This window comes from Dasypus novemcinctus, chromosome 14 (genome assembly GCF_030445035.2).
Source record: "Dasypus novemcinctus isolate mDasNov1 chromosome 14, mDasNov1.1.hap2, whole genome shotgun sequence".
NCBI classification, from domain to species: Eukaryota; Metazoa; Chordata; class Mammalia; order Cingulata; family Dasypodidae; genus Dasypus; species Dasypus novemcinctus.
The window spans coordinates 93,452,263-93,473,497 of NC_080686.1; the positions used below are offsets into that span (position 1 = coordinate 93,452,263).

Sequence of the window (21,235 nt, forward strand, 5' to 3'; positions counted from 1 at the left end):
AGTAAAGAGCTTTGGTGAGCTAAAAAGGCAGAGAAAGATGCAAGCTGTGTTCCTTGTGAAGAGGAAATTGTTACTGCAGTGAGGGTCACTGAAGTGGTTAAACTAACTGATTCTGGGTAAGCTCACTCACATTCAAGGGATTACCAAGTATCTACTGCAAGCTAGACGCTGGACACACAGGGAGAGAAGAGGCTGACAAGGTCCCTGCTCTCATGAAACTTCCATTCGAGCAGGGGGAGAGACCAAAAAACAAGTACACAAACACAAATAAAATATTTGTCAACTGTGATGAGGTACCATGAAGGTAATGGGCGGAGAGAAAGCTGCTTAAAAGTGCAGGGTCAGGGAGACAAACATTCAAGCTGAGAACTGCAGGGTCAAAGGGAGCAGCGTCTTTCAAAAGTGCAGCCGAGTTCCAGGTACAGAACAGGCCAGGGAGGGAGAGAACAGGGGTGCCCAGGCACTGAAAGCAAGCCGGCGTGGGAGGGGGTGGGCGTGAGATAAGAACCCGTGCCTTGGGGTAAGGAGTTTGAATTCATCTGCAGCGCAAAAGGAAATCTTTTGAGGGTGGTAAGGAGAGGACTGACCATGATCTGATTTGTATTTTGAGAAAATCACTCTGGCGACCATGAGAATGGAATGCTTTATGCTTTTCCAAGCCTCTGTTTCCTCACCTGTAAATGAAGTTAAACAATATCCATCTTGCAGAGGTGCTACCACGATTACATGAAATTCTGCGGAATGCTTAGCAGTGTCTGGTACACAGAAACGTTTAGCAGCTTATTACCTCTGACCGGTGTGTGTGCAGTTTGGCACGTTCTCTGAAAACGCTAACTGCCCACTGCCCTTGGCGCCCTGGGCAACGCCTGGCCCTGCGTGGCTTTGGCCCTGCCTTTAGGATAACTTACCCCAAGGAACTGCGCCTTTGTGTGGGGGCCCGTGAGGTAGTGGGCTGGGAGGGTCAGACAGGGTTCTCTTGTGTCCGGGTGGTGGGGGAGGAGGCCTCTTCTTAGACAGGGTGGAGCTGCCACTAGAGGTCTGGGTGCTTAGAGGGAGTGTTGAAGGTGGGCCACTTGGACCTAGAAAGAAGCGAAGGGGCAGGCAGGTTAATCCCAGACTCACAGGCACCGGACAGCCCATATGCAAATACCTCCACACACCCCAACGTGGTATGACACACGAGACGAGAGGCAATGGGGGGGGGACACGGCCAAACCCATCAGTCCAATAACTCACAAACTGGGGTTTTAAAAAACAATTTATAACAAACGAAAGAAGAGCATATGTCTTGAAGGGAAAAAATGCCAGTCAACAGAGAATGCTAATGGGGTTAGAGCATCACTAAATGTACGGGAAAATTAAAACACACACATTTTAAATAAAAAATTCACTGGAATCATTACAAAACTCTACTGAGGAGAAAGGCACACAACACTGCCGGCAAAATCAAAATGAGAAAGAGCAGAGTATAGGCTAAAGCTCCAAAGGGCCACAGTTTGAAAAATATGAGTATTCATATAATAGGATTTTTCATTTCGTTACAACTTTTTCATTTAGTTAGCAAACTTTGCCTAAAAGTTTAAAAACAAGGACTTTTCTAAATAATGAAAGATCTAATGTCAAGGGTTAAACTGGAAAAAGGAGAAATCCAAAAAAACTCTTTTCCCTCCAATTCTTAATTGTTCTAGAAATTGTAAATCACCATTTAAATGGGAAGCCTGGGCAATAGTTTCTTAAATTGGACATCGATTTCTACAAATTTTAAAAAAGACAATTTTCTCCAGAGTTAAGACAAGTAACAGTAATGATATTAATATTCTACAAAAAACATTACTGCTAAAAGTTGACTTTTGAACTAATGTTTTAAGAAAAGCTGGAGTTTGCTTTGAAAGGCTGTTATAGCAGGATATTCATTGGCTTACATCTCTTTATGAAATATGGTATTACCAGGTGTATGGTTTAACTGTGTTCATGGACAATTGCCTCTGCAAGCAGGAAAAAAATCCAAAAAAAACAAAAACCGGAAAGGAACAGAACCAAGCCAGGAACACTGCCACACCAAATGTTTACAGGGGAGAGTGGATACCTGATGATCCAGAAAGGCTCCAGAAGAGCTTTCTACATTCTGCGTGTTAGAAGAAAAGCTTAATTACTGCTGGCCTTCTTCCTTAGTAAAATAAGCTTTGACATTTACCATCATCAATTACCAGTCAGTAACAACACTGACTTAGACCATTATTTCTATTATTTCTCAAAGATAATCTAGATTTATGAGTGAATATTGCTTGAGAATTAAATGGCCAGTTATATACTTTATTCTCTCTGTGCTTTGTAGGTTGCAAAGTGAATTATATACGTGATTGCCCTCATTTTCATAACTACCCCTTGAGATATGTGGAGTGGGAGTTACTGCCCCCTTTTTGCAGCCACGAAGGCTCGGCCTGGTGTGATTAAGGTTAACAGGCTGTGTGGTGCTGTGCTGGGACCACGATGCTGGCCTTGGGGACTGGTGAGGTGCTGGGCCTGGGGCACTTCACTGCTGGTCCTGACGCCAGAGCAGCATTTCCTGTGCTGGGCACAGGAGGAAAACAACAACAAAAGATCATTATTGGGAAGTGTAACTTTCCCCTTGGTCATAAATGGGTAATAAACAATGGTAAGATTCTCTGGCAATGTTATCTTTAGCGCCACCTAGGGATTTTCTTATGCAAAGCACCTGAGAGGTCATTTAATCAGGTTCCAAATCCCAAAGCAAAAATTTTTGGGAACAAAAATTGCTGAAAACAAAATGCTAATGGAGCTGTTTCTGAACAAAGTTGTTTGTGCATGTGATTTCAGAGTAAGATAAATGGCCTCAGGAGTGATCAGAGAGTTGTCCTGTACCCAAAACTAAGCAAAATTGGGCCTCCTGAATCATCTTTTCAAAAATGAAGGGGTGAACGTTTCACATGCCATTACTTACTTCTGTCTTACTTTCTTTATATCACCTGTTACAACTGATACGTATTTCTACCTCTGCCTACTTGATGAATGCCTGTCTCCTCTGCTAGAATGCATGTTTTATTAAGATAAGCTTATCTCTGGCTTGATACATAAAAAATATTTATTGAATAAGTGGATGAATAAACGTCTATCTTTTTAAGGCCTTTCTATCTTAAGGCAGGCAGTACATCTCACTTAGTATGAGAGATCAAAACTGGATGTGTGTGGGGGCAACAAGAGGGAGGGACAGTGTTAAGAATGAAAAAGGATATTCAATACTATAATTTCAAATTTGGAAAACAAACACACAGACCCACCTATTGTTTTGTAATAGAAGCTACAGAAAGGAAGATGCCACAAAATCTTCTTGGCTGGTAAGGCATGAGTTAAAAAAGGTTGAGAAACATTATATTAGACCCCAAAAAGCAGACGTAAAAGCTTTTTAAGATTTAAAGAGCTCAGAAGACTTCCAAAATGAGTAACCAGTCCCTAAGCAATGAAGGGGACTTTTTTTGCAAAATAAATCTGAGTATTGGCTTAGCAGGGCAAAAAGCAATTCTGGCAGGACAAGGAAAGAGAAACTAAAACAAAGCAAAACAAAGCAAAAAAGAATAAACTCACCATCAAACACAACTCTGAAAGCGGGTAGGGAGGCAAGAATAACAAGTGGCAAAGGAGATACAGGAGGTGACGTGGACAACCAGGTGTCGCCTGTTAACTCTGCTAGGGGCCTTTGGAATTAAGGAGAAAACTCCCCAAACCTCGTTTGCTACTAACCATTGGCTATCATGTCAAATTATCTTCTATTTCTTGTCTTGAAACCAAGGGTCTAGTCTTCCAAAGCGGCTATAAATAAACCTGAGGTTAAACAACTAGAGGGCCTTCTAAGGTGAGACAGACTGTGCCTCAGCTATCCCTGAGGGCTTGCACACTGGCGCGTCAGCTGTCATATTCAAAGAGGCTGCATCATCCAGGAAATTTCTCCCCTGAGAGGAAGTGCCTGCCACCCCACCCCCTTTAACAGAGGGGTACAGCAGGCCAGAGTTCCATAGGGGGAGGGGGAGGGGCAGGGTCACAGATTCATTTTCATATTAAGCCACCACCCAAAAAAGTCCTTACGAATTGCTTTGCTGACATGCACTCATAGTTTTTTTTGTTGTTGTTATTCATTCCCAAGGCCCACCTGAGCCCCTTAAGCCTTGGGCACTGTGCTCAGCTGCCGGTGGAGGCAGGGTGCAGATATGTAGGCCTCTCCTCTGCGCATGTCTAGTTTCCGTGGCTCCTTTTCCTCTTCCTCCTCCCCCTCCTGTGTTCTTGAGGGATAGCCTTCGCCCTGTGCTCTCCTCGCCTCTCCCTTGGCAAGAGCAACCCTCTTTACACTCTTCTCTGTACTGATTTAAAGTATCTTGACAGTGTCTGAAAAAATGCTGTATTCGTAAAATTCACATACCCTATCGGGCCATGAGGTGTAATGGCAGAAGGGCCCTGGGCGTAGAAGTAAGGAACTATCATCTCCACGTGCAGATGGGGAAACAGAGGCAGAGGACATCTCAGTGACTCACCTCATCGGCAGTGAGAAGCCAGGGAGTGACTACACTACATATGCTGTTGCTGCTGAGTTTTACCCAGAAAACAATATTAATTATTCGTTTGTTCTTCAGGCTCCTTCAGTGATAAATCCTATGACAATTAAGAGCAAAGTACTGGGGTCCTACTTTAAAAAGCCTGAGGTCCTACTTTAACAGTTACTCACACATTCCAGAATGCTGGCCTTCCCAGAGCACAAGCATTTCCTTTTCTTCCCCTCCCACACCCTGACAGTCAGGTGACCTAGCCTGAGTCAGGCTCAGCGCTGCGCGCAGAAGATACATATGCTGTTGCTGCTGAGTTTTACCCAGAAAACAATATTAATTATTCGTTTGTTCTTCAGGCTCCTTCAGTGATAAATCCTATGACAATTAAGAGCAAAGTACTGGGGTCCTACTTTAAAAAGCCTGAGGTCCTACTTTAACAGTTACTCACACATTCCAGAATGCTGGCCTTCCCAGAGCACAAGCATTTCCTTTTCTTCCCCTCCCACACCCTGACAGTCAGGTGACCTAGCCTGAGTCAGGCTCAGCGCTGCGCGCAGAAGACACAGGCAACACTTGGCCATCAAGGTGGCCAGGCAGGGTGATTCACAGGTAAGATTTCAAAAGGAAAGTGGGCGCCTGATAAAAATGGGTGTGCGTGCACGTGCACAAACCAACAAGAATCAAGAATCAAGGAAGAGTGCCCATGTCAAGCCTTAAAATGGAAACCTCCCACCATAAAAAAAACCACAAAAAACAAAAACCTACGGGGAGAAAACTCCATGGGCTGGCAGGAAGATTATTTCCTGCCTAAGTGTGAATCACCCGGTCTGCACTTTGATTACAGCAGGCCACCTTCACGTGCTGAGAAAGTCTTCTCTCTTTCCACTCCTTCTCCTTGCACTCTTAATTACTGCCACAGACCTCAAAGGAGAGCTGAGGAAACACTGTATAAAATGCATACCTAACTGTGTTTGGATAACTGCTGCAAATATTTTGCAGAAAGATTTTCAGCAAGTCAACTATCAAAGCCCCAGGACATCTGACTCCTTCCTCTGCCTACATTTTTCTGGGCCACGCTGTCACTGATTATTTTTTCCCTACTTCAATAAGAGTATTTATTATATTAGAAACACAAATAATCTGTAACCTGATTTGGGGATGACCAATTATTTATCAGTGATTCCCAGACCTGGCTGCACATTAGATCCCTTCTGGTATATATATATATATATATATTTTAAAGATTTATTTATTTATTTATTTAATTCCCCTCCCCTCCCCCAGTTGTCTGTTTTCTGTGTCTTTTTGCTGCGTCTTGTTTCTTTGTCTGTTTCTGTTGTCCTCAGCGGCACGGGAAGTGTGGGCGGTGCCATCCTCGGCAGGCTGCTCCCTCCTTCGCGCTGGGTGGCTCTCCTTATGGGTGCACTCTTTTTTTTTTTTTTTAATTATTTATTTTTTTTAAAATTACATTATGAAAAATATGAGGTCCCATTCAACCCCACCGCCCCTGCCCCCCACTCCCCCACAGCAACACTCTCTCCCATCATCATGACACATCCATTGCACCTGGTAAGTTCATCTCTGAGCATCACTACACCCCATAGTCAATGGTCCACATCATAGCCCAGACTCTCTCACGTTCCATCCAGTGGGCCCTGGGGGGATCTATAATGTCCCGTAATTGTCCGTGAAGCACTATCCAGGACAACTCCACGACCCGAAAACGCCTCCACATCTCATCTCTTCCTCCCGTTCCCCACACCCAGCAGCCACCATGGCTACCGTTCCCATACCCATTCCACATTTTCTCTGTGGACATTGGATTGGTTGTGTCCATTGCACATCTATGTCAAGTGAGGGCTTAGATTCCATATGGGTACTGGATGCACTCCTCCCGCTTCCAGTTGTAGACACTCTAGGCTCCATGTTGTGGTGGTTGATCTTCTTCAACTCCATGTTAGCTGAGTGGAGTAAGTCCAATAAATCAAAGTGTAGGAGCTGAAGTCTGTTGAGGCTCTGGGCCTGGGTGTCATATTATCAGTTATGGGTGCACTCTTTGCGCGTGGGGCTCCCCTGTGTAGCACGGCACTCCTTGCGCATCAGCACTGCGCACGGGCCAGCTCCACACGGGTCAAGGAGGCCCGGGGCTTGAACCGCGGACCTCCCCTGCGGTAGACGGACGCCCTAAACACTGGGCCAAAGTCCGTTTCCCTATTTTTTTATAAATACAGATTCCTGGAGGGTACTTGGAAAAAACTGATTTTCATGTCTACATTTCCCTGTCAGTTTTCAATAATGATTGATTCCCTAGACCAGAGCTTCTCAAATTTTAATATGCACACAAATCACCAGGGGAATTTTGTTAAAACACAGATTCTCACTCAGTTGGTCTAGGGTGGTGCATGAGATTGTGAATTCTGAAAAACTCCCAGATGATGATGATCGTTTTGGTTTGGAGATCACACTTGGAGAAGCAGGTCTTAGACCAGTGGTTTTCAGCTAGGGGTTGGGGCTAGGGGAAGGTGGGACAGGCTTTAATCATCTTGAGAATTTCTTAAAAATAATGATGCCAGAACTCCATGCTCATAAAGTCCAAAATCTACTGGCATATTCAAAGAATTTCCCCAAGTGATCCAAATATGCAGCTGGACTCGAGAACCATTGTTTGAGAGACGTTTTGCCCATATCTAATGTCCATTTCTCTGTAGTCAGGGCAGTATACACCTGGATTCATGGTCCTTGTATTAAAAACAAAACAAAACAGGGGAGTGGATGTGGCTCAAGCAGTTAAGTGCCTGCTTCCCATATAGGAGGTTCTGGGTTTGATCTTCAGTGTCTCTTAGAGACAGGGACACAAACAACAAGCAAACAAATGAAAAAACCAACTTGGGGTAGCCAATGTGGTTCAGTGGTTGAGCACCGGCTTCCCACATGTGAGGTCCAGGGTTCAATCCCTGGCCACATTACCTCAAAACAACCCCCCTGCCCCACCCCGCCCCGCAAAACAAAACAAAAAAACTACACCAACTCTTCTGATTCATGGTCTTAAATCACCGGTATCAGAATAATCTGGGGCACTTGTAATAAATGGGTATTCCTGGGTCTGTTCCCAGGATAGACTGAATTGGAATATTTGCAGCTTGGCTGGAAAATGGCATCGTAAAGACTAACAATCTCTCCAGGTGATTTGTGTGTACACTGAAGTTTTAGAAATACTGAAATATTGGCTTCTAAGATGAAATCCAATCTCTATTCTTTTAGTTCAGGGTCTCTAACCAGGTTGGTCATAACCAGCGTTTGTTAACAACCCTCTTTCCCTGCTCCACTCTGGTAACCCCCTGTGGCAGGCAGTCTCTAAAACAGTCCCCAATAACTCTGTGGGTAGCCCTCGTAGCCATGCTCTTGCGTAATCTCCTCCCCTTGAGTGTGGGTTGGACATACTGACTTGCTTCCCCCAAAAAGAATGCAGCAGAAGCTATAGGACGCCATGTCTAATACCAGGTTATGAAAAGACAGTAGCTTCCATACCGCGCTTCCCCTCTCCCTTGCGGCCCTCGCTCCAGGGAAATGAGCTGCCATGTGAGGCATAGCCCTGTGAGAGGCCACCTGAGGAACGAAGGCCTGCCAACATCCACGTGAGCTCGCTCGCAAGTGGACCCACTCCATGGAGTCTGGAGGCATCTCTTGCAGCCTCTTGAGACATTCTGGGCCAGGCCCAGCTAAGTCATGCCTAGACTCCTGGCTGTGAGATAATCAATGTCATTTTAAACCTCTAAGTTTTCAGATGATTTGCTATGTAACAATAGATAACCAGTATCCCTAGTCTGAAATCCCTTACCTCCTCCTTTCTACGTATCTAAGCCCTGCCTCTTTTAGCCTCAGCTGCTCCAAGAAACTTTTCTCAAAGCTGTTGGTCCTTTCAATAACTCTTATAGCACTATGTCATTGATTTTTGGTTGCTGTTTATACATTCAGCAAACACTGACTGAGCTCCCTCTGTGCCGGGATGGACAGCTCATTCCAGCCCCTACCTGGAGGAGCTCTGTTTTGTCATGGGGAAAGACAGCAAAGCAAAGACCTTTCCCTCTCTTCAAATCTGCGAGGTGCCTCTCCTGCCTGCACCTGTAGGCAGTTCCCTATTTTCTCCCCCACCAAAGTATGGGCTCTGTGAGAGCAGGAGCTACTTCTCTACTGTTTGCTTTGTTCCCAGTACCTAGAATATTTTAAAAATTGAATCCATGCAGTAGGATCCATCAAACTCTCATTCACTGAATGCCCACTATGTGCCAGTCATTCACAGATGTTGTTTCATTTTGTCCAAGGAGTGATCAGCAAGGGAGACACTCAATTCCTACTTTTCAGATGAACACCCTAAACTCAGGAAGATCAGCTAAATGTTACAGTCCAGAAGCAGGATGGGCATTTATGGGGGAAGGAATCAGTCTCTTCCATGGGACACAGGAAGGAGGGCTTCCTGGAAGACAAGAATGTGTAGTCTTAAAGGACTCCTGGGAGCAGGCAGCTACCCAGGCAGCCGTAGTCTGGCTTTACACACAATAACCTGCCTTAGAGAGTTTGTTACTCTCAAACTTTATTTTTTGACTGAGGACAGTAATTTAGTCTCTTTCCCTAAACTGATGGGAAGGATAGCATCTCCTTGTCTGATCATCCCCACGACACTGAGCATTCGTGAACTCATTCGACTCATTTATGACGGGCTCTCAGAATGCCAGGCCCTGGGCTGCTTTGTCCAGATCCCTGCCAGTTTACCAGACCAAGGCCTGTTGGAAGATTCAAGTCTATACTACAGAAAATGTGTAGGAAATGCAGGACTAATACTTACAGGTATTCACATGATATTCAGAGGAGCTATAAAATTCCTGACTCCAGGGAAATGATTTAATGAAAAGATGGGAATGAACCATAACGAGCATATTAGTTGTTCATGTTCATTCTTGTCAAGAGGTTAAATAAGCTTCTTGAAATGTTATTTATCATTCACCTACTTAACAAATCCTGTCTTTGAGTTAAGGTGCTGACCACGTGCCAGGCTTCACTATTCAGAGCACTCTACTTGAGCAGACTTGGGTGACTTCACTCTAGCCCCCATTCCCAACAGGGCTCTGTTTCTTAGAAGCTGAGGAACTGTTGTGGCACCAGTGCTAGCTGCGTAGCTGTGACTGCAGATCTATCCTCTGAGGCTCACTTACCATGTGGCAGGCACTGAGCTAAGTGCTCCATGTACCCCATTTCACCTTTACAACTGTCTCATGTGAAGTAGCGACTCCATGTCAGGTACAAGTTTTTCTCACTGCTGTCTAACCAGTATGAAGTTGTACAATGGGAGAAAGCCATAGTTCTATAGCTTAGTTCTATAACCTTAGAATTTAAGAAACATTATTTAATTAAGCAAACAATTTACAAGCAATATCTGTTTTCAAGTACCTGTTCTGTGAGAGAGGCAGCATGACATCATGCTATCCTACATTCTTCTATACCATAAAAAAATCTACAGCCAAATCCTAACAAGCCTAACAGGATTCTTGCAAAGCAGGACAGGTCTCAGTTTACAAAATGCTTTCTCCATATACTGTCTCATTTGATTCTAATGGCTATTCCATGAGGCAGGACGGAAGCCAGAGATAGACCATCTTCCTCAACTTGGAGAGTAAGAAACCAGAAGACCTTAAGTCTAAAGTCCATTTTGTTTTTCTATCCAGATTCTCCCATTAACTTCCTGTGTAACCTGAAATAAGTTCCTTAACTTCTCTGGGGCTGTTTCCTTATCTGTGCAATGGGCTACAAATTGAGTTAAATGATTTGTCAGCATCCTTTGAACTCTAAAAATTCCATGGATTTATGACAGTATTTTAACTTAAAAATAAAAAACAAACCAATCTGACAACAGGGGGAATGTGGGGAGTAGGGAAAGAACTGATGTTCATGAGAAGAAACTTCTGCATACTTAAAATAGCTTAATAACTTTGAATTAATCTCTCCAGACCTCATATCTGAACAGGGGTTGGGGAGCAAATGGTTTCTGTATAAGGCTTAAAGGATGGTTAATTTATGATTCTGAATTTCTGCATTCTGAGGCGCTGATCGGTCAAAGGTAAACTTTTCTCACTATTAAATTAGGTCAAACTTACTTGAATTTTGATGAGGCAGCTGAAGTTCCTTGAAAATATTTCTGAGCTGGATTCAGAATAACTCCTTACAAACTTCTCCCATTTGTATTCCTCTTAATATATCCTTTTTCTTTTTTTTTTAAAGATTTATTTTTTATTTATTTCTCTCCCCTTCCCCCCTGCCAGTTGTCTGCTCTGTGTCCATTTACTGTGTGTTCTTCTGTGACCGCTTCTATCCTTAACCAGTGGCACCAGGAATGTGTTTCTTTTTGTTGCATCATCTTGTTTTGTCAGCTCTCGGTGTGTGTGGCGCCATTCTTGGGCAGGCTGTACTTTCTTTTGCGCTGGGCGGCTCTCCTTACGGGGCGCACTCCTTGCGTGTGGGGCTCCCCTATGCAGGGGGCACCCCTGCATGGTGGGGCACTCCTTGCATGCATCAGCATTGCGCATGGGCCAGGGCCAGCTCCACATGGGTCAAGGAGGCCCGGGGTTTGAACCGCGGACCTCCCATGTGGAAGCAGACGCCCTATCCATTGGGCCAAGTCCGCTTCCCCTAATATATCCTTTATTAATGGGGACTCTATCATATGAGTATCTGTTTCTGCCCTTGCCGCAAATAGAAGCCTCTGTTTTACTTGCCACGGACCAGGTATAAAAACAAGAGATTCAAAACATCCTGTTTTCATGCAAATGGTTCTATCGATTCAAGAAGAATGAAATGAAAAAAAAAAAAAAGCCATAATAAGAGGCTGATCATCTCTACACAGAGAAAATCAGTCAGTCTTCCACTGCATCTTTTAAGGATTCCATTTTAAATATTATCAGTTTTCCATATTAAAGCCCTAAGAGCCAAGCTACCTCTAGGATACATCCTACACATCAAGGCACTTATAAAAGTCATGAAAAGGTGTACTGCTTTTATCTCACCAGTGGACAGGCAAATCTCAGAATCTGATATCCTGCTATGAAGAACCCAAAGACCACCCTGATTTTACTAGGGAAGGATTTCTATTTTCAATTATGGGCTTTTTGGGGGTTGGGGGGGGCAGTAAGCCATCTATCCTTAGCTGACCACAGTTGCTACAGCAACATCCCTAAGTACTTGTTCCAGCAGCTGGATCACTAAATAAATTTGGTCTTTGTCTTCTGGGCCTTCGGTAAACAGCTAGTTAGAATTTCAAGGCAAGAAAGATATGCCTGGCACTGAGTCAGATGCTATATTTTATGGGTTTCCGTGTTCCCTTGAGGGGTGGAGGGAGGTGAAGGGGCTTCTTGGACCCCCCAACTCTGGGGTTATTCTTCCTCATGGACCACTTTTAAGACTCTCAATTATCTGCAGACTCTCTGAACAGGTACAGGCCTTGCTTGTCTAGACAGACTGTTCATTACTGTATTGGTAACCACAACTAGGGGATATGAAATCTTTCAGTGTTCATTCATTTTATTTGGTCTAGGGGTTTCAAACGGACCACCTTAGGGTACCGAAAGGGGCCTCTGCTCTTTTTACATCCCTGCCTAATGGGGAATATCATTATCCAGAAATAAGCAGCAATACTCTTACACACAGATCAGCAAAATGACAATTAATTATTTCAAAAGGATCCTGCTGCCTTATTTATGTACTTTCATGGAATGCTAAGAAAAACACTTGAGGGTTAAACCTTTGGTGTACATGGGCTTTACAGTCACTAGTTATCTTTGATGAGTACTGTTCAAACCAAAGCCTTAACTTTTCTCCATTATTTTATAATCTATGAGGCCATTTGGGGCCTCTCTAAGAACACAGCCCCATTTATAACACCATTTCAATGGAGAATAAGCTCTGAAAAACACTGTTTTGAATAAAGCTTACACTTCCCAGAGAACAGCCCCAGTGTGGTTTAAATAGGCATGGCCTTGTGTGCAGAGAGGTCTTGGAACTGGGCTCCTGAGATCTGAGCGCACATGCAGACTCCTGCATTTGGACTGAATGTGGAGATCATCCTAAAGCTACAGCTTGGGGTACCTCTCAATTTTACCTCTGGCTGGGGTGACCCTTTCATGTGTCATTTCTGGTCCTAGATCTGTCCCTATACAGGAGGGAACAAACAATCTCTGAGCAGGGCTCTCTGTGGATGTGGGATACAGGGCAAACTCTTTTATTGCTACAAAACAAGATACTGGCTCCTTAGCCTGAGGTGCTAGCCCTGTAGAGGCTTTTGACAGTACGTAATACACTTCCCCACCCAGGCAGAGTCTCATGGGAAAAATAACCCTCATGAGAGAGCAAGGGAGTGTGGGCTCTGGTCATATAGGACCTGGGTTAGAGTCCTAAGTAGCTGAGAACATTAGGCAAATTACTCAGCACCTATGAACCATTTTCCCCTCATCCACGGAATATGCTAAGGCTGAGGGGCCCTCATAAGGCAATTGCTTCATGACTTTTACCACTGTTACTATCAACATCTTCAATGGATATATATTTTATGTAGCGTAACCTTTCAAAGAAGAATTGAATATTCCACCCCATCCTAGAGAGGAAAGAGCCTAGGTTCTGGAGCCACATAGACTTCAAATGAAATCTTGACTTGTCCACTCAACCAGCTGTGCGACCTTGGGCAAGTCACTCTACCATCTTGAACCTTAGTCTCCTCATCTGTACAAGGAGCACAAAAGCAAAGACCTCCTGAAACTGCTGTGAAGTTTACACATGCTAATGCATGAGGAGTTCCTATAACAGTCCCTCTCCCATTGCTGTGCTCGGCAAATGACAAAGTCCTTATTTCAAGGTGCTGAGGACACCATACCTCACATTCCACACTGTGCCACTCCAAAAGTGCCCTGAAATTCTGACCTCAAGCCTGGGCAGACTTTCAAGGCGCTTTGAGGAGGATGGAGTCCTAAAGCCCTTCCAAAGCCCGTACCTTTCCCGGCATTTCTAGGAGGCAGAGGGGGTGCCTCTGCAGTTGGTGACGTGGGCGAGTCTGTGCTTGTGGAGACAAAGATCTGATTGGTGAAGGGTCCGTAGGAGAGCCGCTGCTTATCCCTTGAAGTGCTGAATCCCGGCAGTGCCAGCTTGTCCTGGGGGGAGATACTGGAGGAGTGGCAGAAGCTCTGAGGTCTCGGCGAACGCTCCTTCTTGATTGGGCTCGGCTGGCAGATTAAAGAAGAGTGGCGAGAACATGAGGGACGACCGCACTTGGGCTTACAGAGGACCTCTGCAGGACAGATTCAGCTGGTAATTTGGGTTCCTGTTGCTCTCTGCATTTAACGGGGTCAGCCACAAGGATGGCTAACAGTAATAACACAGAGCAAGAGAAAGATTCGGAAATCACATTTCTGTTTCTCACGTTGCTATTACTGGTCACACCAGTGAAATGCTGGTTAGGGATCAGCAGTAGTATCCAGAAGCACAGAATAAGGTCACAGTCAGATTTAACTATTAACTAACAAATACCTTCTCTATGCACGACATTTTCAGAAATATTTGAATAGCATCTCTAATATACTACATTGTCTTCCCGCCCTGTTCAACCTCTAAATGTTGAAGTTCTCAATCCTTGCCTCTCTTCTCAAAATTTTACATCATCATGGAAAATAAACTCATCCACATGTATGCTGCTTACACAGAAGCCCACAATTTCCAACTGTTAGGTCTATCTCCTCTTAAAGTGGTGAACATCTTTGGGTCTCGTTTGTATAACCATTCTTTATCTCTTGCCTGCTATAGAGGAAATGCCCAGTATACAGCCAATGAATATATAAATGTATGAACCTTCAGAGGTACTTGAGAACTACCTACTAGAGAGTCAGATAGGACTGGCTTACTCCTGGAGAAAACCTTTACTAGCTATGATACCTTAGACAAGTTGCAAAATCTCTTCATACGTCAGTTTTCTCTTCCATAAAATGGGGACAATAGCAAAATCCTCAAGGGTTTGGGGTAAAAATGACCTGAGTTAAACATCTGTAAAGGATTTAACACTGCCTGGTACATATTTCAGGATTAAATAAATGACAACTTTATTATTGACAATTACTAGTTTAAGCTGTTATGTGGTAGGACTGTGTTCTCAACCAGGATCAAAGACTAAGTAAACAGCCCTTGTACATCAGGTCAAAAAACTAAAATAAATCTCACAAAGGATGTAACTTTTCTATACAGTGTAGAAAAACTGAGAAAAGGGCTTCTAAATTTAAAGACATTATTTACACTCACTTTGTCATCCAAATCATCATCACTTTCATCCATCTCCTCCTGTCGAAGATTCCACTCGTATTCTACATGGACATGTGGATTGAACTTTCCGGATTTAGCCTGAGAGAGCTGAAAGCAACAGTGAGTATACACGATTTTAACTTAAACATCAAAACACTGAGCAATTCTACCTTATTCCAGGTTCCAAAGTAATCATGAGTAGCTGTACTGTAGGTGAACATGTCAGTTACACAAGTCAAACTGCTACAGGAGAGACTTATGAGGAATTATAAAAAAATTATGGTTCCCAGAGGTAACACTAATGCACATCTCAGCAGGATCTCATACACAGCCAAAAAAGATACTACTCCAAATAGTGGGGGCTCCTGAGGGCTCTGGAGCACCCAAGTCCTATGGTCACGGCAGATAGTTTGAGGTTGGTGTCTCGCCAGTAGGCCCTTTGGAGTTTGTGCTCTGGAGTGTGACAGAGTTGGACTGTTTCAGATGTGACTTCTCTACACATGCCTCTTCTGTCCCTTTTATTTGAACTGATAGTTGGTGCTGGAGTTGGTAGGTGTATATTTAAGAGACTTGAATCTCTGGGCTGTCCATGTGCCAGCTGGGCCCTGAGCCTCAGTGGGGTTGCAACACCTTTCCAGTTCATTGGACTCACCCAGGACAACTAACAAGGAAGTGAGGATGGACAACCACCACACCAAGGAACAGACAGTCTCTACAACTGCAAGCAAGGGAGTCCCCATCCATCGGCCATATGGAATTGAAGCCCCCTCTCAATCAGAGGTGGAGTGGGCATCACCATACCAGAATCCTCAGGATTGAAAAATAAAATATGGATTAGAGTGGACTTACTGGTATTCTGTTATAGACTTACTGTGATTCTAGCAATGGAAGAAATTGTATCAAGGATGTGGAGACAGTGGCCACTGGAGATGCTGAAGTCAGGAAGAAGGACAAAGAGGTATAATATGGGGGGATTTTCAGGACTTGGAATTGTCCTGAGTGACACTGCAACAACAGATATGGGTCATTATATATATGCCCATAACCTACAGAATTGAGTGGGAGAGAGTGTAAAACTACAATGTAAACTATAATTCAAGGGAAGTGGATCTGGCCTAATGGATAGGGCATCCACCTATCACATGGGAGGTCCAAGGTTCAAATCCAGGGTCTCTTGACCTATGTGATGAGCTGGCCCACGTGCATTGCTGATGCTTGCAAGGAGTGCCCTGCCACGCAGGGGTGTGCCCCACATAGGGGAGCCCCACGCTCAAGGAGTGTGCCCTCTAAGGAGAGCTGCCCAGTGCGAAAACAGTGCAGCCTGCCCAGGAAGGACGCCACACACACGGAGAGCTGATGCAGCAAGATGACGCAACAAAACAAGACAAAGATTCTGGGTGCTGCTGACACAAGTGGACACAGAAGAACACACAGTGAATGGACACAGAGAGCAGACAACTGGGGGTGGGGAAATAAATTTTTAAAAAAATCTTTAAAAACAAAAACAAGAAAAAAACACTATAATCCAAGCTTAGTGGCAATGTTCCAAAATGTGTTTATCAATTGCAGTGAATGTATCACATTAAAGAAAGAAGTTGTTAATGTGGGGAAAAGTGGGAGGTGTGGGGTGAGGCATATGGGAACCCCTTATATTTTTTAATGTAACATTTTATATAATTTAAGTATCTTTTAAAAATAAATAAAAAATATATTTTAAAAAATTATGGGCAGAAAAACTTCCTTAATGCTGTTAAAATGAGTCCAAAAATGGCCTATTTCTGACCGGAAAGCAATATGAGATCAGTGAATATAAGTATAAAGCCAGAGAATCCCAACTCAATAGTGGCCACTTTTCTTATTTGTGAATGGGGGCAGGGATAACTATTTTAAAAAATTGTTATTTGCTGGAAAAGTCAAAATGCCAGGCCTGGAACTTGGTACCTAGCAGGAACTCAAGGTAATGCCACTTTTCATTCCTATCTCAATCCTTTCTCTGCTCAGCTAAGGCGCAGAGTTGTAAGCAAAATCTGGTTGGATGAAAAATGGTGAGTGTGTGCAGAAGGTTTGGGAGGAGGGGACAAAAGCAGTGCCTATAACATTTTGAAAACCATTACATTTTGACCATTACTGGCCCAATTTTTGGAACTGACTTCCCAAATAATTCTTTTTTACTGATAAACTATATAGAAAGGCAACGGTCTGGCAAATAAAAAACCATGACATCAATGTACAACTCCATCTGGTAATAATACCTCTCAAAATGCTTTTCAGCTCCTACATCCTAACTGCATTCAAAAGACATGTGGATGACAAATTTATTGTTTGTCAAACGTAGTCTTAGCACTTGTCTGAATTTCTTTAGCCAATGTTCTAAAAACCGAATCTGCTTCTTTTATCTCTAATTACAGAATGACATTGAAAAGATATTAAATAAACTGGGCAAGAATAGCCAGAAATAGCAGCTATGTATAGCAGAGGAAACAAAGATTGAGACGTGAAGAATTTTCTTGTTTTTCATTATTACTGAAATAACAAAAATGCTCTAATAATGACTGAAGTGATGAATGTACAACTATGTGATTATACCAAATTATATTAATTACATTAAATCTAACCTGGCCTTGTACTCTCTTTAAAAATTTGTAATTTCTTCCAATCTATTTTATCTTATAATTTTACAATAAAGGACTTTTTAACAGCTAAAAAAAAGTCACTGATTATACACTTCAGTTAGATCATATGGTATGTGAATATATCTTAACAGAACTGCTTAATAAACAAATAAATAATTGTGGTGCAGGAATAGCCAGACATAGCAGCTCTGTATAGCAGGGAAAACAAAGAGGTTGAAACACGAGGGACTTTTTGGTCTGTTTTTGTTTATCACGAATTATTGAAATAATGAAAATTCTTCAATAATGACTGAAGTGATTAACACACAACTATGTGATTATACCAAATACCATTGATTGTACACTTTGGATGAAGTGTATGCTTTATTAATATGAATCAGTAAAATTGATATGAGACACTTAAAAAAAAAAAAAAGGTATCAACATTCCCCCAAAAAACTAATACGTGGCCAAACCGCCAAAATGGGTAAACTGTTAACCAGGGTTAGTCCTAAGGAATGGGAATGGGGAAGGATGAGTTTCACTTTTTACTTTATTCTGAAACATTTCAATGTTTTTCAATGAGTATGGAAGACTTGAAATCTAAAAGACAAATAAAGATCAATTTTTTAGGGAAAAAAAAAGACATTTGGAGCATAAGAAATCTCCTTCCATTTTTGCTTACCAGATCTTCACACTGGGTAGCTTTTAGTCTCTTTGCTATGTCTAGGGCAGTTTCTCCAGCCTGGTTGGCTGAAATGGGGAAAAATAAATTTGCATAAGGTAATTATTTAGGACGTTATCTTGAAAAAGTAAGGAACAAATATCAAATAATGCAACACACAAGTCTCAGTTTCATTGAACCAAATGCTCGCATTACGGTTATTAAGAGAGACTTTGCTGCAATCTTACCAATATCCACAGTGGGCTTGCTCCTGAGAAGAAGCTTCAAACACTCAGGTTTACCATACATGCTACAGTAGTGTAGAACCGTATTTCCCAGGGCAGTTTGTTTATCCAGGTTACCACTAAAAAATTAAGATATAATCAGGAAAAACCATGCTTACTCTCTAAAACTTAGAGCTATAGATAAACCACCTATTTCTGTGCTCGTACAGGAGTCAAATTTGAGAACTATTTATTATAAACTGAGAAAATGGTGTTTCTAACATTATACATAAATTTACAACCAACACAATAATAATAGCCAGCATTATAACGTGCTACAGGACACTGTCTCTTAGCTTTTACACGTATTAGCTCATTTAATCATTGCAACCATCCTATAAGGTAGTTACTATTACAATCCCCATTTTAGATGCAAAAACTGAGGTACAGAAAGGCTAAGAAGCTTGTTTTCTAGATTATCAAGCTAGGGAGTGATGGAGCAGGGTTTTGACCCTGGGCAGTTTGTGGCTGGAGCCAATGCACTTAACCACTATGCTATATTGCCTCTATGGAAGAGACTTGGACATTTATATAATATGGCTGGTGCTCTTACATCCTTGCAACCACACTTACAAATGTTATCTGATGCCTTCCCTAAATCCCCATGGTAGATATTAACATTTTCTATTGTGATAAACATACGCAAAAGAAAGAAAGGATGTGACTGGTGTGTTACTGAGCACCAAAATGGATTTCATGGATTTTGTCTGCTCAATCTTTTATTTCAAAACAGAATCATAATTTTTAATGGATACTGAGGTAAGACATTAAAGCTCAGAAGCATGTCAATGCATATTTAACTTTTCTACACAGATATCTACCATGGCTTATTTAAGCACGTCACAAAGAGTAAAAATCATATATAACGTTCAGGGAACCCAAACAGCCTAACCAGGAAGGATCTTATTGGATCACAGCATGGATTCTAAGCACCTAGGATGACAGACTCATTAAAACAATGAAGACAGGCTTTCATGTCTAGAAGGAGCACACATGATGCAAAAGCAAGTCAATTAGAGTTTACATTAGACTATAAAGTAAAGTAATAATAGTTTCAATTTTCTAGCTTTTAGAGAAAAGGGTTACTTGCCATGGACTCTGCGTGCCGTGTCCTAAGTCATTTAAAGAGACAAAGAATTCTGTATTCATATTACAGCAGACATTAAGATAGCATTTCCTAAACTTTCTATATAGTTAACTTTTCACCTCTCAGAAAATGAGTAGTCCACTCTCTGGACTACTCTAATCCCCGAATTCTGGGTCACCTCACAAGGTAATCAATAGAGTTTTACATTAATGATATTCAACTATATGATTTTAAGGGTTTTATGTTAATTTTACATTTTATCATTTTTAAGCTGCAACCTTTCTACGCTTTTCTTTGCTTCATCAATCAACCCCTCCTTTGCATTTCAAAATTGAGTACTCTCTCACCATTATCTTCTTAATTATTACCATGCATTTGTAAAAGAACTTTTACAATCTCAAAGCAATTTCTCCACTGTATTTCTATAACTATCCAGTTAAGAGTCTTTATATATATAAACTATATATATGTTTATATATATATATAGTTTATATAGTTATATATATATAGTTTATATATAGTTATATATATATAGTTTATATATATATATAGTTATTATATATATAAAAGGCTTCACATCCTGAAAATCTTGTATGTTTGAATGTTTGACTCGTATATATGAAAGTCTTTAATACAGGAAATATAGTATTTTCTTTTTTAAGACTAGATATGAATACAGATCATCTTGTTTTAGGCAAATATAATATATAAAAAGGGGGGAAAAAAAGCCAATGTGCCTAAATATTAACAGTGGCTGCCTCTGAATGAGGAAGTGGGTCATTTTTCAAAAGCTGGTTCTTATTACATCTCAGTAGTTTCTAGATTATCTATGAACTTTGATAATTAAGAAAAATAAAGTATGTAAAAATGTAATAACTCACCTCATTACAAGTTTTTACCATGGAGCTCTTAAGTAGTATCCTTAGAATATTTAATATATGACTTTCAAACAATATTAAAATATTTGCATTGGAAAAAATTTAAGATAGTCTTGATTTAAAATCTCAGAGTTACTTTCTCTAATTTCCTTTTCAAATTGACTAAGTGAACTCTATTCAGCAAGGCACGCCATTTCATTTTTCAGGCAATTCTAAATACAACAATTTTTTCTAGTTTCGAATTTAAAGCTACCTTTCGGCAACCATTATTCACCATCTTCCTGCATTTGGGTGTTCATGAAGCTATAGGTGTCTTTCTTAATACATGAAAACATTTTAGATGACCCCTGTAAGTTTCCTTCTCCAGAGTAAACAACCTTTCTAATCTTCCTTTGTCAAACATACACTGTTGGTAGGTCCTACATTTGAATTAGCTACTGGACCAGCCGCACATACTGCTATCTTATATATATATATTTAACTTATGCACAATGAAAACCCACATATCTGCTTGTCCTATGCTGTTAAGTCTTCTCTCTTTCAACCTCTCTTAGTGCAGCAGGCTTTAGATACAAGGACAAGATTTTATATTTATCTAGACCTGGGGTCTAGACCAGGTGCCATGTCTAGCCTGCTGCCAATTTTTGTTAAGCTTTACTGTGGCACCCAGTCCTGCTCATTCATTTACATACTACCTAGGGCTGCTTTCACACTACAGTGGCACAGGAGAAGAGTTGCAGCAGGGACCACAGGGCCTACAGAGCCTAAAATATTTACTGCCTGCCTCATTACAGAAAAAGTTTGCCAACTCCTGATCTAGGCCATTGA

General features: G+C 41.8%; 1 protein-coding gene across 2 annotated transcripts in view; it reads right to left on the minus strand.

Annotated features, from left to right (window-relative positions):
* Positions 1-21,235, minus strand: part of ASAP1 (ArfGAP with SH3 domain, ankyrin repeat and PH domain 1) — a 358,576-nt gene that overhangs the window by 30,072 nt on the left and 307,269 nt on the right. The window contains exons 21-25 of one of the 2 annotated variants that reach the window (XM_004451154.5): positions 18,407-18,522; positions 18,180-18,247; positions 14,883-14,990; positions 13,588-13,816; positions 909-1,079 (exon numbers count right to left, since the gene is read on the minus strand). In XM_004451154.5, coding sequence (XP_004451211.1) covers positions 909-1,079; positions 13,588-13,816; positions 14,883-14,990; positions 18,180-18,247; positions 18,407-18,522 — 692 coding nt within the window. The remainder of the gene's footprint in view (positions 1-908; positions 1,080-13,587; positions 13,817-14,882; positions 14,991-18,179; positions 18,248-18,406; positions 18,523-21,235) is intronic. The other variant, XM_058276037.1, reaches the window with a different exon arrangement.